Below are 23,980 nucleotides of genomic sequence, written 5' to 3'. Positions count from 1 at the left end.
CATGAATGAAATCAGCAACACATCCGTCTCTCTTCAAACATGGAAAACACTACAGCGAAACACGTCACCATCAACAATGCAGCAGACATCAGTGTGATCATCATCTACTTTCTGGTGGTCATTGCAGTAGGAATTTGGGTTGGTGAAAACTTGTTTTTATGTGACTTGTTGCTAATAGATATAACTGGGAAAATGTGTTAAAATTTTTCTATATTTTTAATCCTAGTCTACATTTAGGACTAATCGTGGCACAGTAGGCGGCTACTTTCTTGCAGGTCGGACGATGGTGTGGTGGCCTGTGAGTATAAACTAAATTAATATTTTGATAAAAATTATTTTAGATTTTAACACTTATTGTCTCTTATTATATGTATTTATTTTCCCAACATAGGTGGGAACATCTCTTTTTGCGAGCAACATTGGCAGTGGACATTTTGTTGGTCTTGCTGGAACAGCAGCTGCGAGTGGAATTGCTGTCGGGGGGTTTGAGTGGAATGTAAGCTGTTTTAAAAAATAAAAATACATTATATTTTGTCACTGATATAAAGACAAGACATACCACTTTGTTGTCCTCATGTTAAATTACAAAAATGATTTCAAATAAATTTAAATAATATTAAATGCAGGCAAAGTGTCTTTATATTATAGTGTATTATAGTGTCATTATTATTTCAAATACCTTAATAAAATGGCAAAACATCACTGAAATAATGGCATTTAGTGTACATATTTTTCTAAAAGTAAAACCAATGTAATTATTTAAGAATACTTATTGAATGCTATTGAATTATTCTAAACTGTGTTATATTTAAAATATTTTAATTATGTAAAACTCACAAATGGGTAAAATGTTGTATTTTGTATTGGTATAATATATAAATATATGTATAAAAATATATAATATGCTTATTTTACAACTACCCCAGAGTTAAACTGTTGAGTTTTACAATTTTTTAATCCATTCAGCTGATCTTGTAAATATTATGAAAAGCACTTTGAGTTGCCACTGTGTATGAAATGTGCTATATAAACTTACCTTGCTTTGCCTTGCCTTGCCTTGATCTCCAGATCTGGCAGAAGCATTTTTTTGCTTGGATTAGCAATTGGATTAGACCATTAGCATCTCACTCATAATAAAGTGTTTTGATAATCTTTCCACTTGAAGTTTGACTCTTCTATAGTTACAGAGCGACGAAAAAAGAAAAAGTTGGCAATTTCTAGGCCCATTTGGCTAGGAACTAAACTCGCATTCCAGCATTATAATCAAGGAACTTTGTTGCTTTACCATGGCTGCAGCAGGCGCAATGATATTGTGCAGTGCCTGAAAATAGTCCCCAGCGGTTACAGCGCTGGTAAACTGGGTAAATGATGCTAACAGTCTAATCCAATTCAATGATTTATGCTAAGCTAAGCTTAAAGTGTTCTTACCACACCTGCTGAATGGATTCAATAATGGTAAAACTCAACTGACTTTTTTTTGTTCTATTAGAGTGACCGATTAAATATAGTTTTTGATTAAGACATCAAATTATTCTTGTTCCAAATATGCCAAACAGTATTTTAAGTATATTGTTACACTCACTGAATTACATTTGTTTTTCAGCGAGTGTTTTTCAGAGTGTTTTTTGTCTGTAAATCCTGGTAAAAATGCTAAAACCAAACAACAAAAACAGTTAAACAGGACATGTTCTAACCTTTCTTTAATTGTTCTTTGTTTCACAGGCACTATTTATTGTTTTGTTGTTGGGCTGGGTGTTTGTACCAGTTTATTTAACTGCAGGGGTAGGTTCATTTTATGTGTATTTTATGTGTATTTATAACATGTCTTTTATGATTTTTGACTTATTTAACATACCCAATCTTCTTTTTCAAAAGGTAATTACAATGCCGCAGTATCTCAAGAAAAGATTTGGAGGGTCTAGGATTAGCCTGTACCTCTCAATCATTTCACTCTTCCTTTACATCTTCACAAAGATTTCTGTAAGAACACTTTTACAGTCAATTTAATTCATGACAAAGAATCATAAATAACTGTTGTCTTTTCTACATGAGAAATGTAGAAATGAGAAACATGATTTTAACTCTCCATGGTTTTTCTCTTCCTGTTCGAGCGCAGGTTGACATGTTTTCAGGAGCGGTTTTCATCCAGCAGGCTCTGGGCTGGAATATCTATGTGGCAGTGATTGCTCTGCTCTGTATAACAGCTCTATATACGGTCACAGGTAACATCAGCCACTGATTTGTCTCATTTATTTTACATTTAGCACAATCTTTTATCTAAAACAAACTACATTAAAGAAACTGTATACATTACCTGACAAAAGTCTTGTCGTCAATCTCAGCTGTAAGAGCAAAAACTAATAACATGACTTAGTTGATCTTTTGGAAAAGTGGCAGAAGGTAGAGTTTTCTGATGAATCATCTGTTGAACTGCATCCCAATCATCACGGATACTGCAGAAAACCTATTGGAACCCGTATGGACCCAAGATTCTCACTGAAATCAGTCAAATTTGGTAAAGGAAAACCCATGGTTTGAGGTTATTCAGTATGGGAACATGCGAGAGATCTGCAGAGCCGACGGCAACATCAACAGCCCAAGGTATCAAGACATTTGTGCTGCACAAGACTTTTGTCTAAGCAAAGTCTGACCTTACTGTATTAAATAAATAATTAAAAATCAAGGCATGATGATGATCATATTTTATTTTGGTAAAATAAGTGCAATCTAGAGGCCTTTGCCTTCCACTTCTGATACCAAACGATCAACTAGAAGTCAAGTTGTTATCTATTGTTCCTAAAACTTGGATAGGCAACAAGACTTTCGTAAGGTATTTGTCATCTTCTGTGTGTTCCATGTGCTCCTTTCTTCTGTTTTCCCGCTACTAGTTAATGTTCATTAGTTCCACCTGTGTTCCTCCCCTGTGAGTTATCAGTGTCATCATGTCCTGTGTATTTATACTCCTGTGTGTTGTTCGGTCCTTCGTCCAGTATTCTACGTTATGTTCTGTCTACACCCCATGTCATTTCTGAGTCTCCTGTGTTTCCAGGATCCTTCTAGTGAGTGTTTGTAAATAAATCTACATGTTCCATAACTCCTGCAATTCTTTGGCTTTCTGAGAGAGCCCTGGTGTGACATAATACTGGACCAGAACAGAACAGAACAGAAAAAGTTAGCGGCATCATTTTCCCCATTTTATTTCTATAGTCTTCTGGCCCCAGTGTTTTCTTTTCCCTCTCCCTCTCGTATCCCATGGACTCTATCTACATCCTTGAATACCTCATCCTAATGCTGTAGCAGGGGGAAAGCAGCCTCTAGGACCACATAGGACAGTTTCTGTTACTAACAAAACACTCCAGCTGGCTGGACGATGTGCTTTGTGGGTTTTACAACTCCAACCTGAACACCGATTGCAGAGCACTGTCCGAAGATGGTCCTTGTGGCAGTCTTGCCGCTTTTGTAGTGTGGACACTGGTGAGGAATGGATCATCGTTCACGGTCTGTGTGGAGGACGCCCTCGTAAGTGCCAGTTCAGACCCAGGGACTATCCAATCACCAGCCGCAAGTGTTTGCCAGAGCCCACTGCAGACCACCAGAGGCACCCGCGGTGTGTGAGCCATCACCATCATGAGCAACAGAGCGGAACAACACGAAGCAGGAGAAGATCAACAACCTATCTGACTTGGTGCATGAGCCGACAACATCGCCAAATTTCCAGACTGCAAATGTTTAATTTCGAGCTGTTCCCAGACAGCATCCCAGCCTCGTTGATCTCCGAGGACGATAGCTCCAGCGTCATGAGCAGCATCCCACCCAACCCACCCTCTTCACCTCCGCTGATGTCACCGGCTACAGCCATGCAGCCAAATCCAGCACTGCTGCAGTCAGCCAGTCCCCCAGCTTACCCTCCAGCTCCAGAAGAAGAGGTCTTAATAAGGATCTGCCTACCTGCATCACCAACCAGAGGTTGTCGCCTGACATCATCTTTTCTGCCCTCCGAGCTACAGACTCTACCTTGGCCCTCTGACTCTATGGCTCTACGTTGGCTCTCTCCTCCCTCATCTCCTTTGTGGGCCGTCAGCCCACCAGCTCCACTATGCTCCCTCATCCCTCCGGTTCCACCTTGGTTAGTGGTCGCCCTGCCTCCACCTCTTGACTACGCTCCTCTGGCTGCGCCTCATCACTCCATCCTTCTAGCTACGTTGAGCTCCTCCTTACCTCCAGCTACGTCTTGGTCCTCTGTCGCTCTGGCTCTGCAGCGGGCTTCCAGACCCTTCCAGACCCTTATTATTATTGTCTAGTAAGCCGTCTGCTCCACCTCGGCCCTCCAGGACCTCAATGTCACCTTCCCCCTTCGGCTCTCCGTCTCCTCCTCAGGCTCCAGCTACGGGGTCTCCCAAGGTGGGCCAACTGTAGTCAGCAAACATTACCACTCCATGGCTCCTCCCTCTATTGACTCCACCCAGGGTCATCCTGCTGGCTCTGTCCTGGGTCCTACGCCTTCTTCTTCCTGTGACTCCTCCTTGGCCATCTCCTCCTTTCCACGTCCTCCAACTCATCTCCTGGCTCCTCCCTCCTAAGAATCTTCCCCGAGCGGTGGGAGGGGGGGGGGGGGGGGTAATTACAGGTTCTGTGAGTTCCATGTGCTCCTTTGTTCTGTTTTCCAGCTTCTAGTTAATGTTCATTAATTCCACCTATGTTCCTCTCTTGTGAGTTATCAGTGTCATCATGTCCTGTGTATGTATACTCCCGTGTGTTATTCAGTTCTTCGTCTGGTATTCTACATTATGCTCTGTCTACACTCTATGTCGTTCCTGAGTCTCCTGTGTTTCCAGTGTCGTTCTAGTGAGTGTTTGTAAATAACTCTACGTGTTTGATAACTCCCTCCTGCGATTTCTGAGAGAGCCCAGGCGTGACAGTATTGTGCAAAATAATACCACTTGAAAATTCTCAATTTCTCTGGACTTACTACATTAATTAGCCATATGGGTTTTTTAATATTATATATAATGTTATTATTTGTTTTATTCAATCAAATTCATTGCTTCTTGTTCAAACTACTTATTTAAAACAAGCTGAAACATCACAATTCCTGAAATTTTTTTTGGGAAACTTAATTGTTTTATGTACAATCCACATAAATCTGTAAAAACAATTTAGCAAAATGAATCCGTTCGTGTTGGGAAAACAGGAAGGAAGAGTGTGGAATGCTGAATTTTTTACATTGTATAAAGTTTTGATAATACTTCTTCCACATTTAAAAAACAGTGAAGTTTTGAGTGATCTCAAATTGTTTTCTACTCATATTCCACAGTATATGTAAATGTATATAAACAGATGTCACATTAATTGCCTTTTTTTCATCTTGGGAGATAATTTTGCTGAAGTAACAAAATACAAGACAAAACATGTTAGTAAACACGGCTTTAAAAAGTTACCTCTGTATAAAAAGACCTGTACTGTTGATTTAATTAATACATTTAAAAAAAAAACACAAACCCTATTATTGTAAAAGGTTGTCCAATTTCTTGAAAACTGTTGTGGCATCTTGAAAAACTCTTTATTTTACTAAGTGATGATATGCTGATGTGTGTATATGAGGCACCTGTGCATTATATATACAGCTGAAGTTAACATTATTAGCCCTCATGTGATATTTATTTTTTGTTTTGTCAAATATTTTCCAAATGATGTTTAACAGAGCAAGGATTTATTCACAGTATTTCCTATAATATTATTTTCTCCTGGAGAAAGTCTTATTTGTTTAATTTCGGCTAGAATAAAAGCAGTTAAAAAATAAAAAATAAAAATACATAGTTATACAATAATTGCCTAATTATCCTAACTTGCCTCATAACCTAGTTAAGCCTTTAAATTGCACTTTAGGCTGAATACTAGTATCTTGAAAAAATATCTAGTGAAATTTCATGTACAATGGCAAAAATAAAAGAAATCAGTAACTTACAATCTTTGTAATATGATCACTTTTGGACAGGCAATTTTTAGAACAATAATCTATTAAGCTTTCCCCATTTATGAAGGTCAAAAAAGTGTTATTACTTGACACATAATGTCTCTGTAGGAGGACTCGCTGCGCTGATGTACACAGATACGGTACAGACCTTTGTTATCATCGCTGGAGCCTTTGTCCTCATGGGATTCTGTAAGTACCCGTTGTTCGGAATTCAGAACTGATCGGCTTATTACGACTCAGGTATTTTGGTGACAGTTTGTACTTTGGCAAAATCATATTTCTGACAACACATTGGACAGCATCTTTTAATGGTTGTTTTTTTGCAGTTAAACATTATCTAAGTTTATTGAAGGGGAAAAACGGTTTTAACAAGTAGAACTGAAAAGGCATTCAAATATAAAGTCCTAAAGCCTGTTTATATTAATTCATTTTCTGTGTAGATTTTTTCACCACAGTTGAAACAATGGAGACGACAAATAAATTAACAAATGGAAGAAAATTACCCAGACCTTTTCCACCGTTCTACTTAGCTTTCTTAATGTGTTATTGTACAAATTAAACATTCAATCTTCACTTATACACAAAAAAAGGGTTTAAATAGGACACTGCAGGCACAACCTTTCTAAAGCAATGCTTACCCTGCATCAAAGCAAGTTTGTCAGCACTGTAAAAAATATTAGGACAAAAAGCCATCATAAGAAAAGCTTTTATCTTTTTTCTTTAACTTATTTTATGAGATAATTGGGTTTTAATTAATATTTTTTATAAGTCGTACAAAGTTTAACTTAATATTTTTAGTCAGTTTGACTGATGTAATTTGAAATGGCAAGAAAAAATAATTTAATTTAACTTAAAAAAAAGGGCATTAAGAATTTCTTACAGCTATTTGTAACTTTTTGATTTAATGACTAATTTGCATGAATTTATACAATCTCATTTACACATTTTAAAGTTTCCATGAAATCTAAATGTACTCTTCCTATTTTTATATGAAAATTAATTTGCCCTCATAAACTTCAAAAGATAATCAAATACCATCAACTTCCCTCACTTCCTGGTCACATGGAATGGCTTTAGGGAAGGGTTATCAGTCTCGTTTTTGCTCTGAATTTGTCTATTCTCCAATCGTACTTCATTTAGTTAGAAAAGCACATTTTTCAACTATCCAAACATTGGTTCCTAAAAAAACCCACATTTTTTCTCAATTGACCCTTCGCTAAGCCACACCCAAAAACCGCCAGACACCAATCGTGGCTTAGCAACCATAGCTACACGCAGGAGGCCTGTCAAGCTTTCGAGCGAGGGAAACAAGTTAAAGCATTGTACATACGGATTGTGCAAATCTGATACCCGGTATCCTAAGTTTGGACGGTGTGAAGGAATTTTTTTCCCTTTCCAAAATCTAAAACCAAAAGGGAGAAATGCCAGCGTTTCCCTGTTTCAAGCTACACATATTTAGATCACATATTAACAGAACAAAACAGAGATGTGATCACTAACTGAGCACTTGCGATCAATATACTTCACCCGCAGCTGTTTTTCAGTCATGTCCATGTCAGAGCTACAATTCACCAACGTTTTCATCTGTCTTTTGGAGATTTAGTCATTGGTGATGACGTTATAGCCCAGGGGTGTCAAATCCAAACTTGGTAAGGACCGAACTGAGTGTTGTGAATAAAGTCAGGGGGCGTACATACACATTTTTAAAATGTATTTATTGAAGAAAATAAAAGTGTATTAACAACTGTATAACATCTCTATAACACTTAAAACCACATTTATCAAAATAGTAAGGTTTCACGTTTAATTTTAATTTGGTCCACATTTGTGTCACAGCAGGTTTTATCTCTATCAAAACACGAAATATACAGTACAGTAGGAGGGAAACTGTTAAACCAGGGGTCACCAACCTTTTGGAAACTGAGAGCTACTTCTTGGGTATCGTTTAATGTGAAGGGCTACCAGTTTGATACAAACTTCCTAATAACAAATTTGCTCAATTAATATTAATAATTAATGATATTCATCTATGTGAAGACACTGATCATGTTAATGATTTCTCACAATAGTTGTCAACAATGACTGGAAACAGATAAATATCAATATGCAACACTTCATTTGTCTGAAATTGTTTTTAAAGTTTTTTAAATATATAATTTAGTCATTTTCAATTTTACACCAATGCAAGTGTGATTTAAAAAGAATAGCTACAAAAAAAAAATATTAGATGCAGCTTACTGGTATGTGGTGCTATGGTAAGCTAATTTTATAACAGGCCCAAAGGGCAACTCATGTGATCCTCTTTAACACAGGGGTCACCAACATGGTTCCCGCGGGCACCAGGTAGCCCGCGGGAACCATGTTGACGACCCCTGTGTTAAACAGTACATTTAAGGAAAAAAATAAAGCAATATATTTATTAGTAGGCTATTATAGATAAATGGTGGCCTATGTAAAAAAAAATAAAGTAAAAGTAAGAAACTGTATTATGTAGATTATTTTGCTCCAAAGGACACTTGAACTATTATATGTCAAACCTAAGAAAATTAGGGATTTTTAACTTACCAGACACTCTGCATCATTTCCTAGAAACAATCTCATCTATTTTAGGTGTAATGTCCCTTGCCACGGCTACACTGTAAAAAAAAAACACCTAATTTTACAGAAAATATCTCAAATTTTTTTACAGTAATTTTTATGTCATTTCAAGTTATATTTAAAACTTAGTAAAATGACAAACAATCTCTCTAAATTAACAGTTTGCCTTTCATTTTAGGTACTTTTTCATTAAAGACAAATTACTGACATTTTTGTTTTCATACAGGAAAATTACATTATTATTTATACAGTATTTTTTCTGTAATTTTAAATTATACTCAAAAGTCCATAAAAATTACAAACAATATCTGTAAATTAACAGTTTGACTGTTATTTTATGTACTATATATGTACTATGTACTATATATGTACTATATAATTAATTTTAAATTAAAACATTTTAAATTAAAGTTATACATTGTAATTACTTGCTCTGTAAAAAAAAAAAAAATCATTAAATGTAAATCATTAACAAACAAAGCAAGGCAAAAAGAGAAGCGTATCATAATGTTCACAGTAACAGTATAACAAGACTTAGCAATTGGTGCGTGCATCTGTGCTGCTTTTAAAGTCCATGTCATCAGTTCATAACGATCCTTCAACTATGTGTGTGTGTTTGTGTGCACTCAAGCATACATCGGAATCCGGAACAGGTGCATGTGAGCGGATTTTATCTATTTTATTTATTGAACAGGTTTGATCAAAATAATCTAGGAAAAGTCTGTAAAATAGTGTTTTTTCTGTAAACTTTTATTGAAAATATCTGTAGATTTATTATTTTTTGCACTTTATTTCAACAAAGAAATTTTACCGTAATATTATGTTTTTTGTTTGGCAGCCATAGCTGCCAGTCATTTGACCTTTTTTTAAAGATTTTTTTTTACAGTTTACTTTCCTTACAGACATAATATGGTGGTCTGTGAGGCGTGATCTGTGGGATGTTTTGGTCAGCTTCATTATTGAGAACAGCACCCCCTGTGTCTCATTATTGTATATTATTATCACAGACCTTATATTTAAAGTGAGCGTGGGCCACTTGAACATCATTACCAAAACTTGTTGTCGGGCCTAATTAAATGTTTTGACGGGCTGCATTTGGCTCGCGAGCCTTGTAATTGACACATGTGTTATAGTGTGTTAGTGTCTGCTTTTAAATTTGGTGTTTGATTAATATTTGCTGGTAAGGAAAATCTATTTATTCACTTCTGCTATTTATACTTTGATTTGCATTTCAATTACTTTTTTTCCACTTAACTGCAAATTAAAATAGAAACTAGATAAAGAGCACACACTACAGGTACTTGTTGCTAATCAAAGCTAGTCAATGATGCTAATATTTGGCACAAATCCATCAATTTTGCCTTTTTGGCTGTTCTAATGGCTGTTTTTACTGTAAATTTCTGTAATTTAACCTCTGTTGTTTTACAGTAAGTTTCCTTTAGTTTAACGTCTGTTATTTTATAGTAATTTTCCTTTAATTTAATGTCCGTTATTTTACAGTAAACTTCTTAAACTTAACGTCTGTTGTTTCACGGTAAATTTCTGTAATTTAACTTTTGTTATTGTCTGCAAAATTCTGTAATTTAACATTTGTTAATTTACTGTAAATTTCTGTGATTTAACATCTGTTGTTTTACGGTAAATTTCTGTAATTAAATTTTTTTATTATTTTATGGTAAATTTCTGCAATTTAACATCTTTTGTTTTATGGTAAGTTTCTGTAATTTAACTTTTTTATTTTACTGAAAATTTCTGTAATTTAACATATGTTATTTTACAGTAAACCTTTCTTTTGATTTATTGTCCATTATTTTACAGTAAATTTCCTTTAATTTAACGTCAGTTATTTTCTGGTAAATTTTCTTAAATTTAACATATGTTGTTTTACGGTAAATTTCTGTAATTTAACGACTATTGTTTTACGGCAAATTTCTATAATTTAACGTCTGTTGTTTTGCGATACATTTCTATAATTTAATGTCGGTTGTTTTTACAGTAAATTTTATCGTAAATTTCTCTAGTTTAATGTCTGGTATTTTACAGTAAATTTCCTTTAATTTACTGGCCCTTTATTTAGAGTAAATTTCTGCATTTTAACATCTGTTATTTTACAGTATATATATATATATATATATATATATATATATATATATATATATATATATATATATATATATATATATATATATATATGTAATTTAACTTTTGTTATTTTATGGTAAATTTCCTTTAATTTAATGTTTGTTATTTTACAGTAAATTTCTGTAATTTTACATCTGTTGTTTTTTATGGTAAATTTCTGTAATTTAACTTTTTTATTTTACGGTAAATTTCTGTAATTTAACGTCTGTTATTTTACAGTATTTTTTTTTTTTATTTATTGTTCGTTATTTTATGGTAAATTTCCTTTAATTTAACATCTGCTATTTTACGGTAAATTTCTGTAATTTAACGTCTATTGTTGTACGGTAAATTTCTATAATTTAATGCCTGTTGTTTTTACAGTAAATTTTACAGTAAATTTCCTTTAATTTACTGGCCGTTTTTTACGGTAAATTTCTGCATTTTAACATCTATTAATTTACAGTATTTTAATTTTTTTTTGTAATTTAACGGTTCTTATTTTATCTTTTTTTCCTGGTAGCCCAGCTTTTTTTAACAGTGTAAAATAAACTTATCATTGTGTTGTCCCGCACAGCTTTCTATGAAGTTGGAGGCTACAGTGCTTTACTGGAGAAGTATAATTCATCACTGCCATCTCAGACATTGTCCCTAAACCCTAATGAGTACAACATCTCCCAACATTGTTACATGCCACGAGAGGATGCCTTTCATTTGCTTAGGGATCCCACGACTGGTGATCTGCCATGGCCCGGTGTGATTTTTGGCATTGCAATTATTGGTAGCTGGTACTGGTGTACTGATCAGGTAACGACAGGGTATTTCAGAATTATACATAATGTTGTCTACTTCTTTGTTTAACTCTTTGAATGCTGTATTGTGCAGGTAATTGTGCAGCGCTGTTTGGCCGCTCGCAGTCTAACGCATGTAAAGGCTGGATGTATTTTGTGTGGATACCTCAAATTGCTCCCAATGTTTCTAATGGTGTTTCCAGGCATGATCAGCAGAGTGCTTTACCCTGGTGTGTGTTTTAGTAATGTCTCCATTTTTAATATCTTATGTTTTTATAGTTGCACTTTTGATCAGAGTAAACAACAGTAACAATTTTTTTTTTCAGATGATGTAGGTTGTGTGGAGAAAAGCGTCTGTAATAAAGTGTGTGGTACTGAAGTAGGATGCTCCAACATTGCCTATCCAAAACTGGTGGTTTCAGTCATGCCAACAGGTAATCAAAAAGCTGTTTTGATATTGAAAGTGGTTTTTAATGATTAGCTTTCATTCCTCAGATTACCCAAAATGAGTTTCTTTCTTCTGCTGAACACAAAGGAAGATATTCTGAAGAATGTTGGAAACCAGCAGCCATTGGCTTCCATATTGTTTTTGGTTCCAAAGTATGTCAATGACTGCTTTTTTCAACAATCCTTAGAATATCTTGTTTTGTTTTTAATAGAAGAAAGTAATGGATCCTTTTCAAAAGTCCTTTTTCATCAGCATCTTAATTCCTTGAAAGTTTTTAACCTTATGAAAATATCTGTACATTTATGCGTTATATCATCTTTGCATTAAATTACAAAAAAATAATTACCCTATATGTGAGGTGTTTCTAATGCAGCATCTATGGGAGGGACATAAAATTTGACATTGTTTTGTCTTCTGGCTGTCGTTATCAGTCACAAGTTTTTCTTTTAATATTGGATCAAAGAGCAATAGGGGGACGAAAGTAACGTTTATCATGAAAAACTAATTTTAAAGATAATTTTTTAGCAGAAATCATTTTTTGCTGTGGTTACTAACTCAAAAGAGTGGTCTATCAAAACCAGGTGTTATTTTGTATCAGTGTAAAACAACTCCAGTATAACTGTTTATTTTAAATACATCTGACTATGACCTTGTTAATGACGGGAAGCTAGCTCTTTGAAACTCTTACATGTTCGCCCACTGAAGCTAAGCAGGGCTGACTCTGGTCAATACCTGGATGGAAGACCACATGGGAAAACTAGGTTGCTGCTGGAAGTGGTGTTAGTGAAACCAGCAGGGGGTGCTCAACCTGCAATCTGTGTAGGTTCTAATGCCCTAGTATAGTGAAGGGGACTCTACTGCTCAGTGAGTGCTGTCTTTTGAATTAGATGTTTGACTGAGGTCCTGAATCTCTCTGTGATTGTTAAAAATCCCAGGATGTCCTTCGAAAAACAGTAGGGGTTTAACCCTGTGATCCTGGCCAAATTTACCTCCTGGCCTCTGTCCATCATGGTCTCCTAACCAACCCCATATTATAATTGGCTTCAACACTCTATCTCCTTTTCACTAATCAGCTAGTGTGCGGTCCTTTGTCCTTTATTTTTGCAACAAATAAAAATTGAACTGTGTTTTCATTTTCAATTTCACTTCCACTAAAAATTTCAAAAGCAATTTAACAATGCAAAATATAAAAAATTCTATAATTCTTGAATGTTTTTATTATTATCATTGGCAATATCCATCAGTCATAAAACAAATATGTCAAAACACTAAACACTAATGTGGAAGTGAAAAATAAGGCATGGCTTTAAGCAGTGGGACATAAATAGCAGTGTTACTTTTGTCCCCACAGGAATTCTTGCCATTTAAACCTGATTTACTTTCAAACTGAAAAGCTTAGGATGTGTTATTGCACTAAATATCCTGTAGATTGATCTGTAGTGTGAAACATAAAAAGAGAAACACAACTTGTAATAAAAAAACAACCATTACAATAATTTACTTTTTTGCACTTAAAAACAGAAATTCAGACCTAACCACGGGACACGGTCCCAAAATCACATGATATTTGACAGCTCCATCAAGAGTTGCATGCTGAATTTGCTGTTATAGCCTGGAAATTAAATGATGTCAGGGCTTTGAGGAAAATCGCTTTGTTACTTTCATCCCACGTTACTTTCGTCCCCGCTCTCTCCTACAAAACATTTATTTCTGGCACTCTCCCATTGACTGCTCAATAAGTTTACCCGACTGTTATGTCTTCTGCTGCAGAGATACCCAGAAACATGGAAAGGTTCAATACATAAAAGTTTAGAACCACATGAATGTGAGAAAATGTTGAGGAAATAATCATTTCTGGGTGAACTATTCCTTTAATTTCTGTTCTTATTTCTGTTGCCTCTGCACAGGTCTCAGAGGTTTAATGCTGGCAGTCATGTTAGCAGCTCTCATGAGCTCACTGGCATCTATCTTCAACAGCAGTAGCACCTTGTTCACCATGGACATTTGGACTCGTATCCGGCCTCAAGCTAGGGATAAGGAGCTCATGGTAGTTGGAAGGTTTGGCATCATTCAGCCAGTATCAGTGGTATATTCATCGCCAAGGTCTGCCTGTGCAATAGCATCAAATTCTGCTCTTCATTAATGAGAGGAAACATTATGACCACCTATTTAATAGGCTGTCTGTCCCCTTCGTACTGCCAAAACAGCACTGACCTGATAAGGTATGGACTCTTTTTGACCCCTGAAGGTCTGTGGTGTCTAGTACTCAGTCATGCAAGTCCTGTAGATTTTACGGTGGAGCCACTATGAATGGAACTCGTTGGTCCAGCCCATTCCACCAGGTGCTTTATTCAATTGAAATCTGAGAAATTTCAGAAGGCCAGAGCAACACCTTGAATCCTTCATCATGTTCTTCAAACCAATTCTGAACAGTATGTGCAGTGTTGCATGGTGCATTATCAGCTTTAAATGTCCACATCCAACAAGGAACACCATTGTTATTGAGGGTAGTTGGTCTACAACAATGTTTCTCTAGACCAGAAGAGCTCAATCCTGTTGCAACTGAAATCTGAAAGAAGGTAGATCTACAGCAACAGGGTTGTTCACCCCTGATCTAGATAGAAAGATACATTTCAGCCTGAAGGTTTCCCTGCAGTAAATTGGCAATAACGTCAAACTCTCTCCATTGGTTAACCTTTATACACTGCTCTAGCGTCCATTTCCAGTGCTCGCATTCACATTGTAGTTACATTTGATAGTGGACAAGGGTCATTGTAGGCATTCTGAAAAGTCTGGGACCCCATACAAAACAGGGTGATGGACTGTGACTTGAAACATTCCTCACATAACTATCATTAAAGTTTTGCATGACATCTGCTAGCATAGACCAGATGGGACTGTCTCTCTTTAGAACACCACTGTTAAATTCTCAACACTGTAACACCTTGCTTTACCAGAGACTCCTGCATTGTTAAATAACAAATTGGTTCTTGTCAAAGAGGCTCAGATCATAATTCCTGCCCTTTTATTCTTTTCTACTGCATTCAACGTGGTGATTACGAGAACTGATTGCTTTCCAACTAGATCAATATGAAGATGATCAATATTCTCTTCACCTTTGACAGGTCACAGGTCAGAATGTTTTGTTTCATCAGTGAAAATAGCATGAAATTGTTTCTGAATTTAACCAGTTCTGCAAAATCTGCTAATGGGCATTAATGGGCTTGGGTTTAGAGACAGGCAATCAACATAAAGCAGCCCTGATTAAAAGAACTGCTTAAACCAGCCTAGGCTGGTTGGCTGGTCGGCTAGCCTGGTTTAGTTGGTCAGGCTAGAAAATGACAAGCTTAAACCAGCTAAAACCAGCTTTACCAGCCTGATTTAGGCTGGACATATCTGGTATTGGCTGGGCTCCCAGCCTGGCTATGTTGGTCAAGCTGATTTTAGCTGGTCATCTCCCAGCTAAAACCAGCTGTATTACGTCCAAGTTCCATTAATACTACTCACATTCATATTGTATAGAACGTATTTTCTAACTGTCTAGTAGTAAATTCAAATGCAGTACCTACTCCTAAGCTGCAATCACACTGCACTTTTCTCCCCGATAACACAAGCTCGTGCGACACGTTTCACAGTTCGCTGCATTGAAAAGTTCAAGCTTGGTGAACTCTGACATGCGAAATCGCATCACATGATTGCATGAGACCAATTGAAGATCAAATTATGACCTCTCTGGACAGGAATTTAAAACATGGACCAATCGCTCACTTTTTAAAATGTCTAATCACATTGTTCGCCGCTTTTCGCAGCGCTGTATGACAGAATTTCGCACACAAACCCTCGTGTGACCTCAGCATTGCTAGGATTTCTAGAAACATTCTTGCAGTTGTGTTGAGGCAAGTTGGAGCTAAAATCTGCAGGAAACTCAATCTCCAGGACTGATTTTGAGAACCCCCAACAAAAAGTATAGGTAGATTACAAACTGTAAAGTAAATAAATCAGGTTAACATTTTCATGGTTGTAAATAATATTACTGAAATTAATTTAAAAATTAATTCATTTTCTACCATTTTTCTGGGGCCGGGTCACGGGGCAGCAGTATTAGGAGACAACTCTAGACTTCCCTCTCCCCAGACACTTCCTCCAGCTCCTACGGGGGATCCCAAGGCATTCCCAGGCCAGCTGAGAGACACAATCCCTCCAGTGTGTCCTGGGTCTTCCCCGAGGCCTCCTCCCGGTGAGACATGCCTGGAACACCTCCCTAGGGAGGCATACACGAGGCATCCGAAACAGATGCCCGAGCCACCTCAGCTGACTTTTCTTGATGTTGAGGAGCATTGGCTCGACTAAGAGCTCCTTCCGGGTGTCAAAGCTCCTCACCCTATCCATAAGGGTGAAACCTGCCCCACAGTGAAGGAAACTTATTTCGGTCGCTTGTTTCCGAGATCTTGTCCTTTCGGTCATGACCCAAAGCTCATGACCATAGGTGAGAGTAAGAGCATAGATTGACCAGTAAATTAAAAGCTTTGCCTTTCGGCTCAGCTACTTCTTCACCAAAACGAACTGGTAAATCAACCGCATTACTGCTGCCACTGCACCAATCCACCTGTCAATCACACGTTCCATCCTTCCCTGACTCATGAACAAAACCCCAAGATATTTGAACTCCTTTACCTGCGGTAAGGACTTTCTTCCGACCTGGAGATGGCAAACCACCTTATTACTGTGGACCACCATGGCCTTGGACTTGGAGGTGCTAATCCTCATCCCAGCCGTGTCACACTTGACAGCAAAACACCCCAGTGCATGCTGAAGGTCCATGCTTGATGAAGCCAACAGAACAACATCATCTGCACCCCCTCCAGCCCAAGGTTGTGCCTTGAAATTCTGTCCATAAAAAATTATGAACAGAATTGGTGACAAGGGCCAGCCAGAGTCCAACATGCACGGGAAACAAGTCTGACTTATTGCCAGCAATGTGAACCAGACTCCTACTCTGTTCATACAAGGACGAGACAGCACTTAATAGTTATAGTTATGTAAAAACAACAATAATTAGTCAGTTCTTTGTCATTTTTAAACATATTACTTAAGTTCAAAAATGAATTTGGTACTTGGAGTTGAATGTGCATTTGGATTTATTTTATGTTCATGATTTTCATTGTTTTAACATTCCTTAACAGGGTGTGGATACTCTGCATTGTTGGCATAAGCATATGCTGGATCCCAGTCGTCCAGGCAGCCCAGAGTGGTCAGTTATTTGACTACATTCAATCTGTGACTAGTTACTTAGCCCCTCCTATAGCAGCAGTCTTCTTCCTTGCCATTTTTGTGAAGAGGGTTAATGAGTCGGTAAGAAATTCTCTGCTTACCTATTCATATCTTTTTCTGCAACAAAATGTACCAAAAGCCTACTGTTCATTCCTCAGGGTGCTTTCTGGGGCCTGATGGGAGGACTGGTTATGGGTCTGTGTCGTATGGTACCAGAGTTTGTATTTGGCTCAGGAAGCTGCCTTAAACCATCCAACTGCCCAAAAGTCATATGTGGAGTCCATTACCTTTACTTTGCCATACTGCTCTTCTTCTGCACTGCTATTCTTGTGCTCTTCGTAAGCTATAACACACCACCTATAAAAGACAAACATGTAAGTTTTTTATCAACTGCTAAAGCTGTTTTAGACTACTACTTTTTAATAATAGCATTCACCTTTCACTCTTTACCTAGCTCCATCGCCTTGTCTTTACCCTGCGCCATTCTACAGAAGAAAGGGTCGATCTGGACTGGGAGGAAGAGGAACGAGGAAGGAAAGCTCGAAGAGAGGCAGATGAAAAGAGGAGGGCCAAAAATGATGAAGATCAAAGTAAGATGACCCACACCATTTTAGTACATGTTTGTGTTGTAGATTACTTGTCCAATCCTGCTTCTGAAAGGTCGCTATAATGCAGATATAAGCCCAATCCTAATTAAACACACCTCAAGTCATCCAAGCATGACTTTAAAGATAAATACAAATTTCTAGTTGTGTGTTGGGGTAGGCTGAAGATAGTGGCAGCATACTTTGTCACCTTGGATTTATAAGGTTCTAGCAACAAAAATGTTGACAAAAATGCCAGATAGAACCTTATAATTCTAAGGTGACCACTTCCCTATTATCAGTGTTGGGGTAACACATTACAAGTAACACGAGTTTCGTAATAATAATACTTTTCTAAATAACGAGCAAATTAACGCATTACTTTTAAAGATTAAGCAATATTCTTTTTGTTTAATTAATTTGTAAAAAATAAATAAATAAATAAATAGCTGAATTTAAATGAATGTAGTCATGTTGAATCCTGCAAGCAATTAGAAAGTGCAGGAACAGACAGAAAACAAGATGGCAGAAGCTTACATGTCTGCAATGGAAGTTTTCTTAATATTCTGAACGTATCAAAGAAAGGAAAATGGGGATTGTCTCGATGGACAGTGATCTTACTTCACTAATAAGACAAAAAGTACAAAAGTAGCAAATACATTGCTTTACACTTTCATTAATCTCTGTATATGATATGGATACTGTAGCTCGAGAGTCAGGAAGTTCTCAGAACATTAGATTATCCTACATTATTATTTTTTGAGGTTAATGAAGGTGTATTGCATTGTTAATTGCAGAGCTAGTTATAAAACAGATCAAGCCTCAGTCAGGTCATAAAACGTAACGCAAAAGTATTGTAACACATTACTTACCATAAAAGTAACCAAGTAATGCAACTAGTTTTCTTTTTGGAGAGTAACTCAATATTGTAAGGCATTACTTTCAAAAGTAACTTTACAATAGCAGTTTTCATCCACATATTTTATACACAATTTGGAATACCAAATAAAAATGCTTATTAAAAAGCCAAGATGCACATACATTTAGAAACCAAATAAAATAAACTTTTTATCAATTAGAAACACTATGCATAATCTATGATGGAAACAGATTTGCAGTTGTGCATCAAAAAAGTTATGATTTTGTTGTAACAGATCATGTGATAACAAAAATGGGTGATGGGCAGCATTAAAGGTAAAAACAGCAAATTTTTCTAAATCTAAAAAATCCCTTAGCCACTACCTATGTTTCCATCCAAAAGATGCATATTAAATTTATGTGCAAAACCTGAATATTACGTGCAAATAAAGCAGTGTTTCCATCCAAGGAGTCAAAGAGAACAAAATCGTCACTTGCTGAATAACTGGTGCCAAATATCAATAGAAAAAAGGTAACTTGTTGCAGTAGGAGAAGTTGCGTGAACCTTTTTTTTTAATTAATAAATGACTTAGAAGCCATTATGCTGACATGCAATGAACGCGTAGTGGTGTTTCAAGGCACAAGATGCAGAGCGCAGATGCTCTTGACAGTTCTCAAGTATGAATATAATATGAGATGGTTAAGGCATTTTAGAATGACCAAAACAACACTTCAAATGTTTTACAGTGTGCTCAACCTGCTGGTTTATTCAGTCACACACATCTTTATCATCACATGAGCCCTTAGAACAAAATCACAAGACTTTTTTATGCGCATAATGGAATTTGTTCAGAAAAAGTGTTTCCATCATAGTTTATGCACATTTACACAAATAAAAAGTTTATCCTACTAATTCATGTACATTTTCAAAATTTATGCGCAAATCCAAAATGTGCATAAAAATAGGTGGATGTTAACTTAGCTACTGTCATTGTCAAAATGGTTGGTATTATTACCTCCAGTCTTGAGTGAGGTCTTGCACCTCTAAAATTTACCACATGTTCATTGCGTTGTCTTTTGAGGCACAAGTAATTTATTACTTAAGAAAAAAACACCCACAGTATCATCTCCTACCACTGCAAATTTCATCTTTTTTAAAATTTGGCACCGGTTTATCTGGAAGCAAATCTTTTCATTAGATCTCTGATTAATTGGATTGAGGCATTGCTTTATAGGCAAAGAGTATGTGCAATTTGGAGTTTTGATGGAAATAAATACTGACCTGTGTTGGGGGTAACGCATTATAAGTAATGCACGCTATGTAATAATACTACTTTTTTAAAATAACGAGTGAAGTAACGCATTAATTAAAAAATAAGTCATAATATTTGAGTTACTTTCTACCTTGCTTAATTGGTTTTTAAAAAATATATTGTGGAATAAAAATGACCTTAGCCAGGTTGAATCACACACCGAGAGCATGTGGCGAGGGAACAGACAGTCGGCTTGCACTCATCATCAACGCTGTGTACGCACAAAAATTTTGCATACGCCAGGTTTTGCACTCATGTTTGGATTTACTAACGATGAAATTAACATGGTCCATGCCAACTTCATGTTTGGCGTCCGTGTATTTATTTGTTTGTTTTATTTCCATATGCGACTCCTAGAGGCAATTATGTTCAATTGTACACTAAAGTATCGCACCAACACATGTGAAAAACATTGCTATTAATTTAGTCGATGGTCGATTCTGAAGAAAACGCATTTTTAGGGATCACAGTGATTTTCTGGCCCACGATGATGACTGGCTTATTAGCCGTTTCAGATTTCAAATAGCTAAGCTCTTGGAGCTGTGTGCTGGGAAAGAGATACAGCGAGGAGGCTCCAAGGTGGCAGGGTGCGAGATGGGTGGCTTCTTGGTGAGTTATGTATTTAAAGATATTATTCTAGCTAAGTTTTTATTTAATTTTATTTTATTGAGCGTAGTTATTTAACTGCATATCGGGCAGGTTATACCCACGGTTATCCATTAAAGACGTGGCTGTTAACCCCTTAACAACCCACAAACTGTCCAAGAGCGCAGATACAATTGTGCCCATTTTCGCACTCGGTCAGTTGTAGAGTGGACGATTGGGCTGCTGAAATGCCGATAGGAGCACCTCCGATTCACATTCTGTAAAGTTTCTTTTTTCTTGCTTTTGCCATTGCTTTTTCATTTGATTTTGCCAAAGTGGATTACCATATTTACCATATTTTCAGGGGAGGAGGCAGGGAGGGGTTTTGTGCCTGTGCATGTTGCACTCAATTTCACGTTAATTCGGATGTACAAAGAGAATATGCATGGGATTCCGCGTACGCAGCGTTTCCTACATCTGATTTTTTTTACTGCATACGGCCGTACGCACATTTACAGCTTTGTTTGTACGCTATGTTTTAGTATTTATTCAACGTAAGTCTTTGTACATGAGGCCACTGGTCTCCTTTTTCACAGCAGATAAGTGTACTGTTCTAGTAACTGAGTAACTTAGGATGTTGGTTTATATCGAGTCAGAGGGGGTATCCAGATATGTTAAAAAGTAAGTAAGTACTTACTGAAGACGCATACTGTTTCACAAAAACTCAGTTCAATTTAATGAACTGGTTCGATCGGTTCACTAGAAGATCCAGTAAAAACAAGTGAATCATTCGTGAATCGCCCATCAACACTACATGGAGTCAAAAACAGAAATAATGGCAGGCTGCAGACTTACATTTTCGCAATGGATTCTTGTTATTTTGAACTCATTGAAGAAAAGAAGTGGATTGTCGTTAAGTGTAGATTATGGCAAGTAAAACTGTTGACAACTGCAAGAAAAAAACCTAAACTAAGCGCAAAGCACTACACCTGCACCCCATCTCCAGCTAAACAACAAATGATTGACATCAGTTTACATTATTGTAATGTAAACAAAGGTTATTGTTTTTATTGTTGAGGAGATGCAGCCACTGTCGACTGTAAAAGCCACTACGTTTTGTAATATAGTAAGAATTTTTCTCTTTTAAGAAACAATTTACACATTTGTTAAGGCCTCGTGAAGCAAATTATTTAGTGTATAAACTTTGAAGATTTATTTTGATTTGGGAATGGTTTTATTGTCTTACTGTTTAATTTGTTATTAAACATTTTAAAGATTTTAAATCTGTTTTTGTTTCAATATAAATTATTTTATTTTAGTATTCTTAGGCTTTATTGCAGTCTTTATCTCAATGAACAGTGAATTTACTTTACAAATAACACAAATAATACAAAAGTAGCAAACACATTACATGCTTTCATCAATCTGTAATTTTATTCTACATATTTAAAGAAAAATAAAGGTGTAGGTTATATAGGTGGTTGTTAAATGCAGAGCTTCTCAAAAAAATGCTGAACAAACACCTTCAAGATCTGAGAGATAAAACCTCAGCCAGGTAAGAGAAACTAAAACAAAAGTTATTCAAATGTAATATAACATTACTTTCCATAAAAAACAAATTAATGCAATTAGTTACATTTTTAGGGGAGTAACTCAATATTTTAATGCACTACTTTCAAAAGTGACTTTCTCGAACACTGCTACTGACAATACCCTCATCAAGAGGTTAAGCAGTTTTGGAAGTAGACAAACATTGCATGTTTGAACACTTTGTTAGTGATCAAACTAAATTTACTACTGTTAATAAACATCATTCTTTGCTTTTGTCATAGTTGAACGAGGTGAACAATCCATCATGATGAAGATTATTGGCTGGTTTTGTGGCATAAGTGATACACAAGCTCCAGAGCCTACAGAAGAGGAAGTGACTGAAGCATCAAAACAATTACCCGATATAAGTGAAAACCCACTTTGGAAGAATTTAGTCAATGTTAACGCACTTATAATGATGACTGTGGCCGTTTATTTTTGGGGATTCTATGCATGATGGGGAACATGCTAACCTGGCACATGAATCAGTGTTTCCCAATCCTGGTCTTGGAGTAATTCGCAACACTGCATATTTGGTAGATCTCCCTATTCAAACACACCTGATAAACTCATCAGTATGTTATTGGCGACTGTGGAGACAAGAGTGTCGGATAAGGGAGAAATCTAAAGTGCAGACTTTTAGGTGTGCAGATCAAGGTTGGGAAACACTGAAACTCTTTGAATTCTTCTACACAATCTGTTAATCAGCGCATTTGATAAAATCTGCCAGTGAAAATACTTTATTAAATCACTGAAAATGCAATGGAATTATAATTTGGTATGTAGAATTTCACTGTTGAGATTGTTAAACAAAATAATTTGTTTAAAAACATGAGATTTTTGTCAATGAATAAAATGTTTGTCAAATAAAGTAAAATAATTACCCTCCCCCACCAACCCTCAAGAACATTTCTATAAAATAAAAGGTTCATTATTGAGTATTAAATATAACAATATAATCATTTGTTCTAAATTCAATACTTATAGTTCTAAAGCACAACAAACTGAAGAAAAAAGTTTAATGATTCGACTAAAGATAAATAAAAAGACAATAGTGTGCTTACCCAGACCAATTCAAACTCAGTATGTCCCAATTCATATGAATATTGCATTGGAATACAGTGGTCCCTTGCCATAACGCAGCTCACCTTTTAACGGCCTCGCAGTTTTGCTGATTTTTTTTAGTGCATTGTGTTTTCGTCCTGATTGGCTGCAGACCAGGACGACCCAGGACACTGTTCATCTGCTGCGCCACAGAGCACCCTTTGAATAATTTCATTTGAAATAACATGTGAATGTGAGTGCATTCACTGTGCGACCCCCTTAAGGCCTGGTTTATACTTTTGGTTTATACTTTTGCATCGACTACTCAGCGTGTCCCACAAAACATGCCTTGCATGTTGCTCTGCAATAACACTTCTGAAACGCTTTAGCTTTGTGGATCAGTGACTGCAGGAAAAAGAACATTACACTGGATGCCAACATTATCTCACAAAAGCTAAAAAGCTTTATGAACCTTTTGCAGACAGAAATGAATGAAAAACAGGTTTTGATATTTGGTTTCATTCTATAATACGATACTAATCTTATTTTTCTACCAAAGTTTGAACTTTGAGAGTGTTTAAATAGAGAAACGTGTAAAAATGGTAATGCCTGTCTGGGAAAAGTGTATAATAGTTGTAAAAAAATAAAGCGGACAACTTCATGGATTGCGGGTAACTTTTAGAACGTAACTTTCGTGATAATCGAGGGACCACTGTATTTGACTGTTGAAATACTAAGAACTAGGGCTTAGCTCGGATTTATTAACCAAAAATCCGATTTTGACTTCTAATTAGTATGTAAAA

General features: G+C 36.3%; 1 protein-coding gene across 1 annotated transcript; it reads left to right on the top strand.

Moving 5' to 3' along the window:
• slc5a2 (solute carrier family 5 member 2) lies at window positions 1–22,896 on the top strand. Its single transcript, NM_212926.1, is given in 15 exon segments — window positions 1–138; window positions 227–298; window positions 392–496; window positions 1,723–1,782; window positions 1,876–1,980; window positions 2,117–2,222; window positions 6,083–6,163; window positions 11,271–11,500; window positions 11,579–11,714; window positions 11,811–11,918; window positions 13,840–13,990; window positions 17,116–17,284; window positions 17,362–17,577; window positions 17,658–17,793; window positions 22,376–22,896. Coding segments are annotated over 15 exon segments (1,989 nt in total). The 5' UTR covers window positions 1–39; the 3' UTR covers window positions 22,591–22,896.
• Window positions 22,897–23,980: the final 1,084 nt, after the last annotated feature.

The sequence above is a fragment of the Danio rerio genome, chromosome 15, assembly GCF_049306965.1.
Source record: "Danio rerio strain Tuebingen ecotype United States chromosome 15, GRCz12tu, whole genome shotgun sequence".
NCBI classification, from domain to species: Eukaryota; Metazoa; Chordata; class Actinopteri; order Cypriniformes; family Danionidae; genus Danio; species Danio rerio.
The sequence above is the reverse complement of the archived record's forward strand: the minus strand, read 5'-3'. Positions and strand labels throughout refer to the sequence as shown.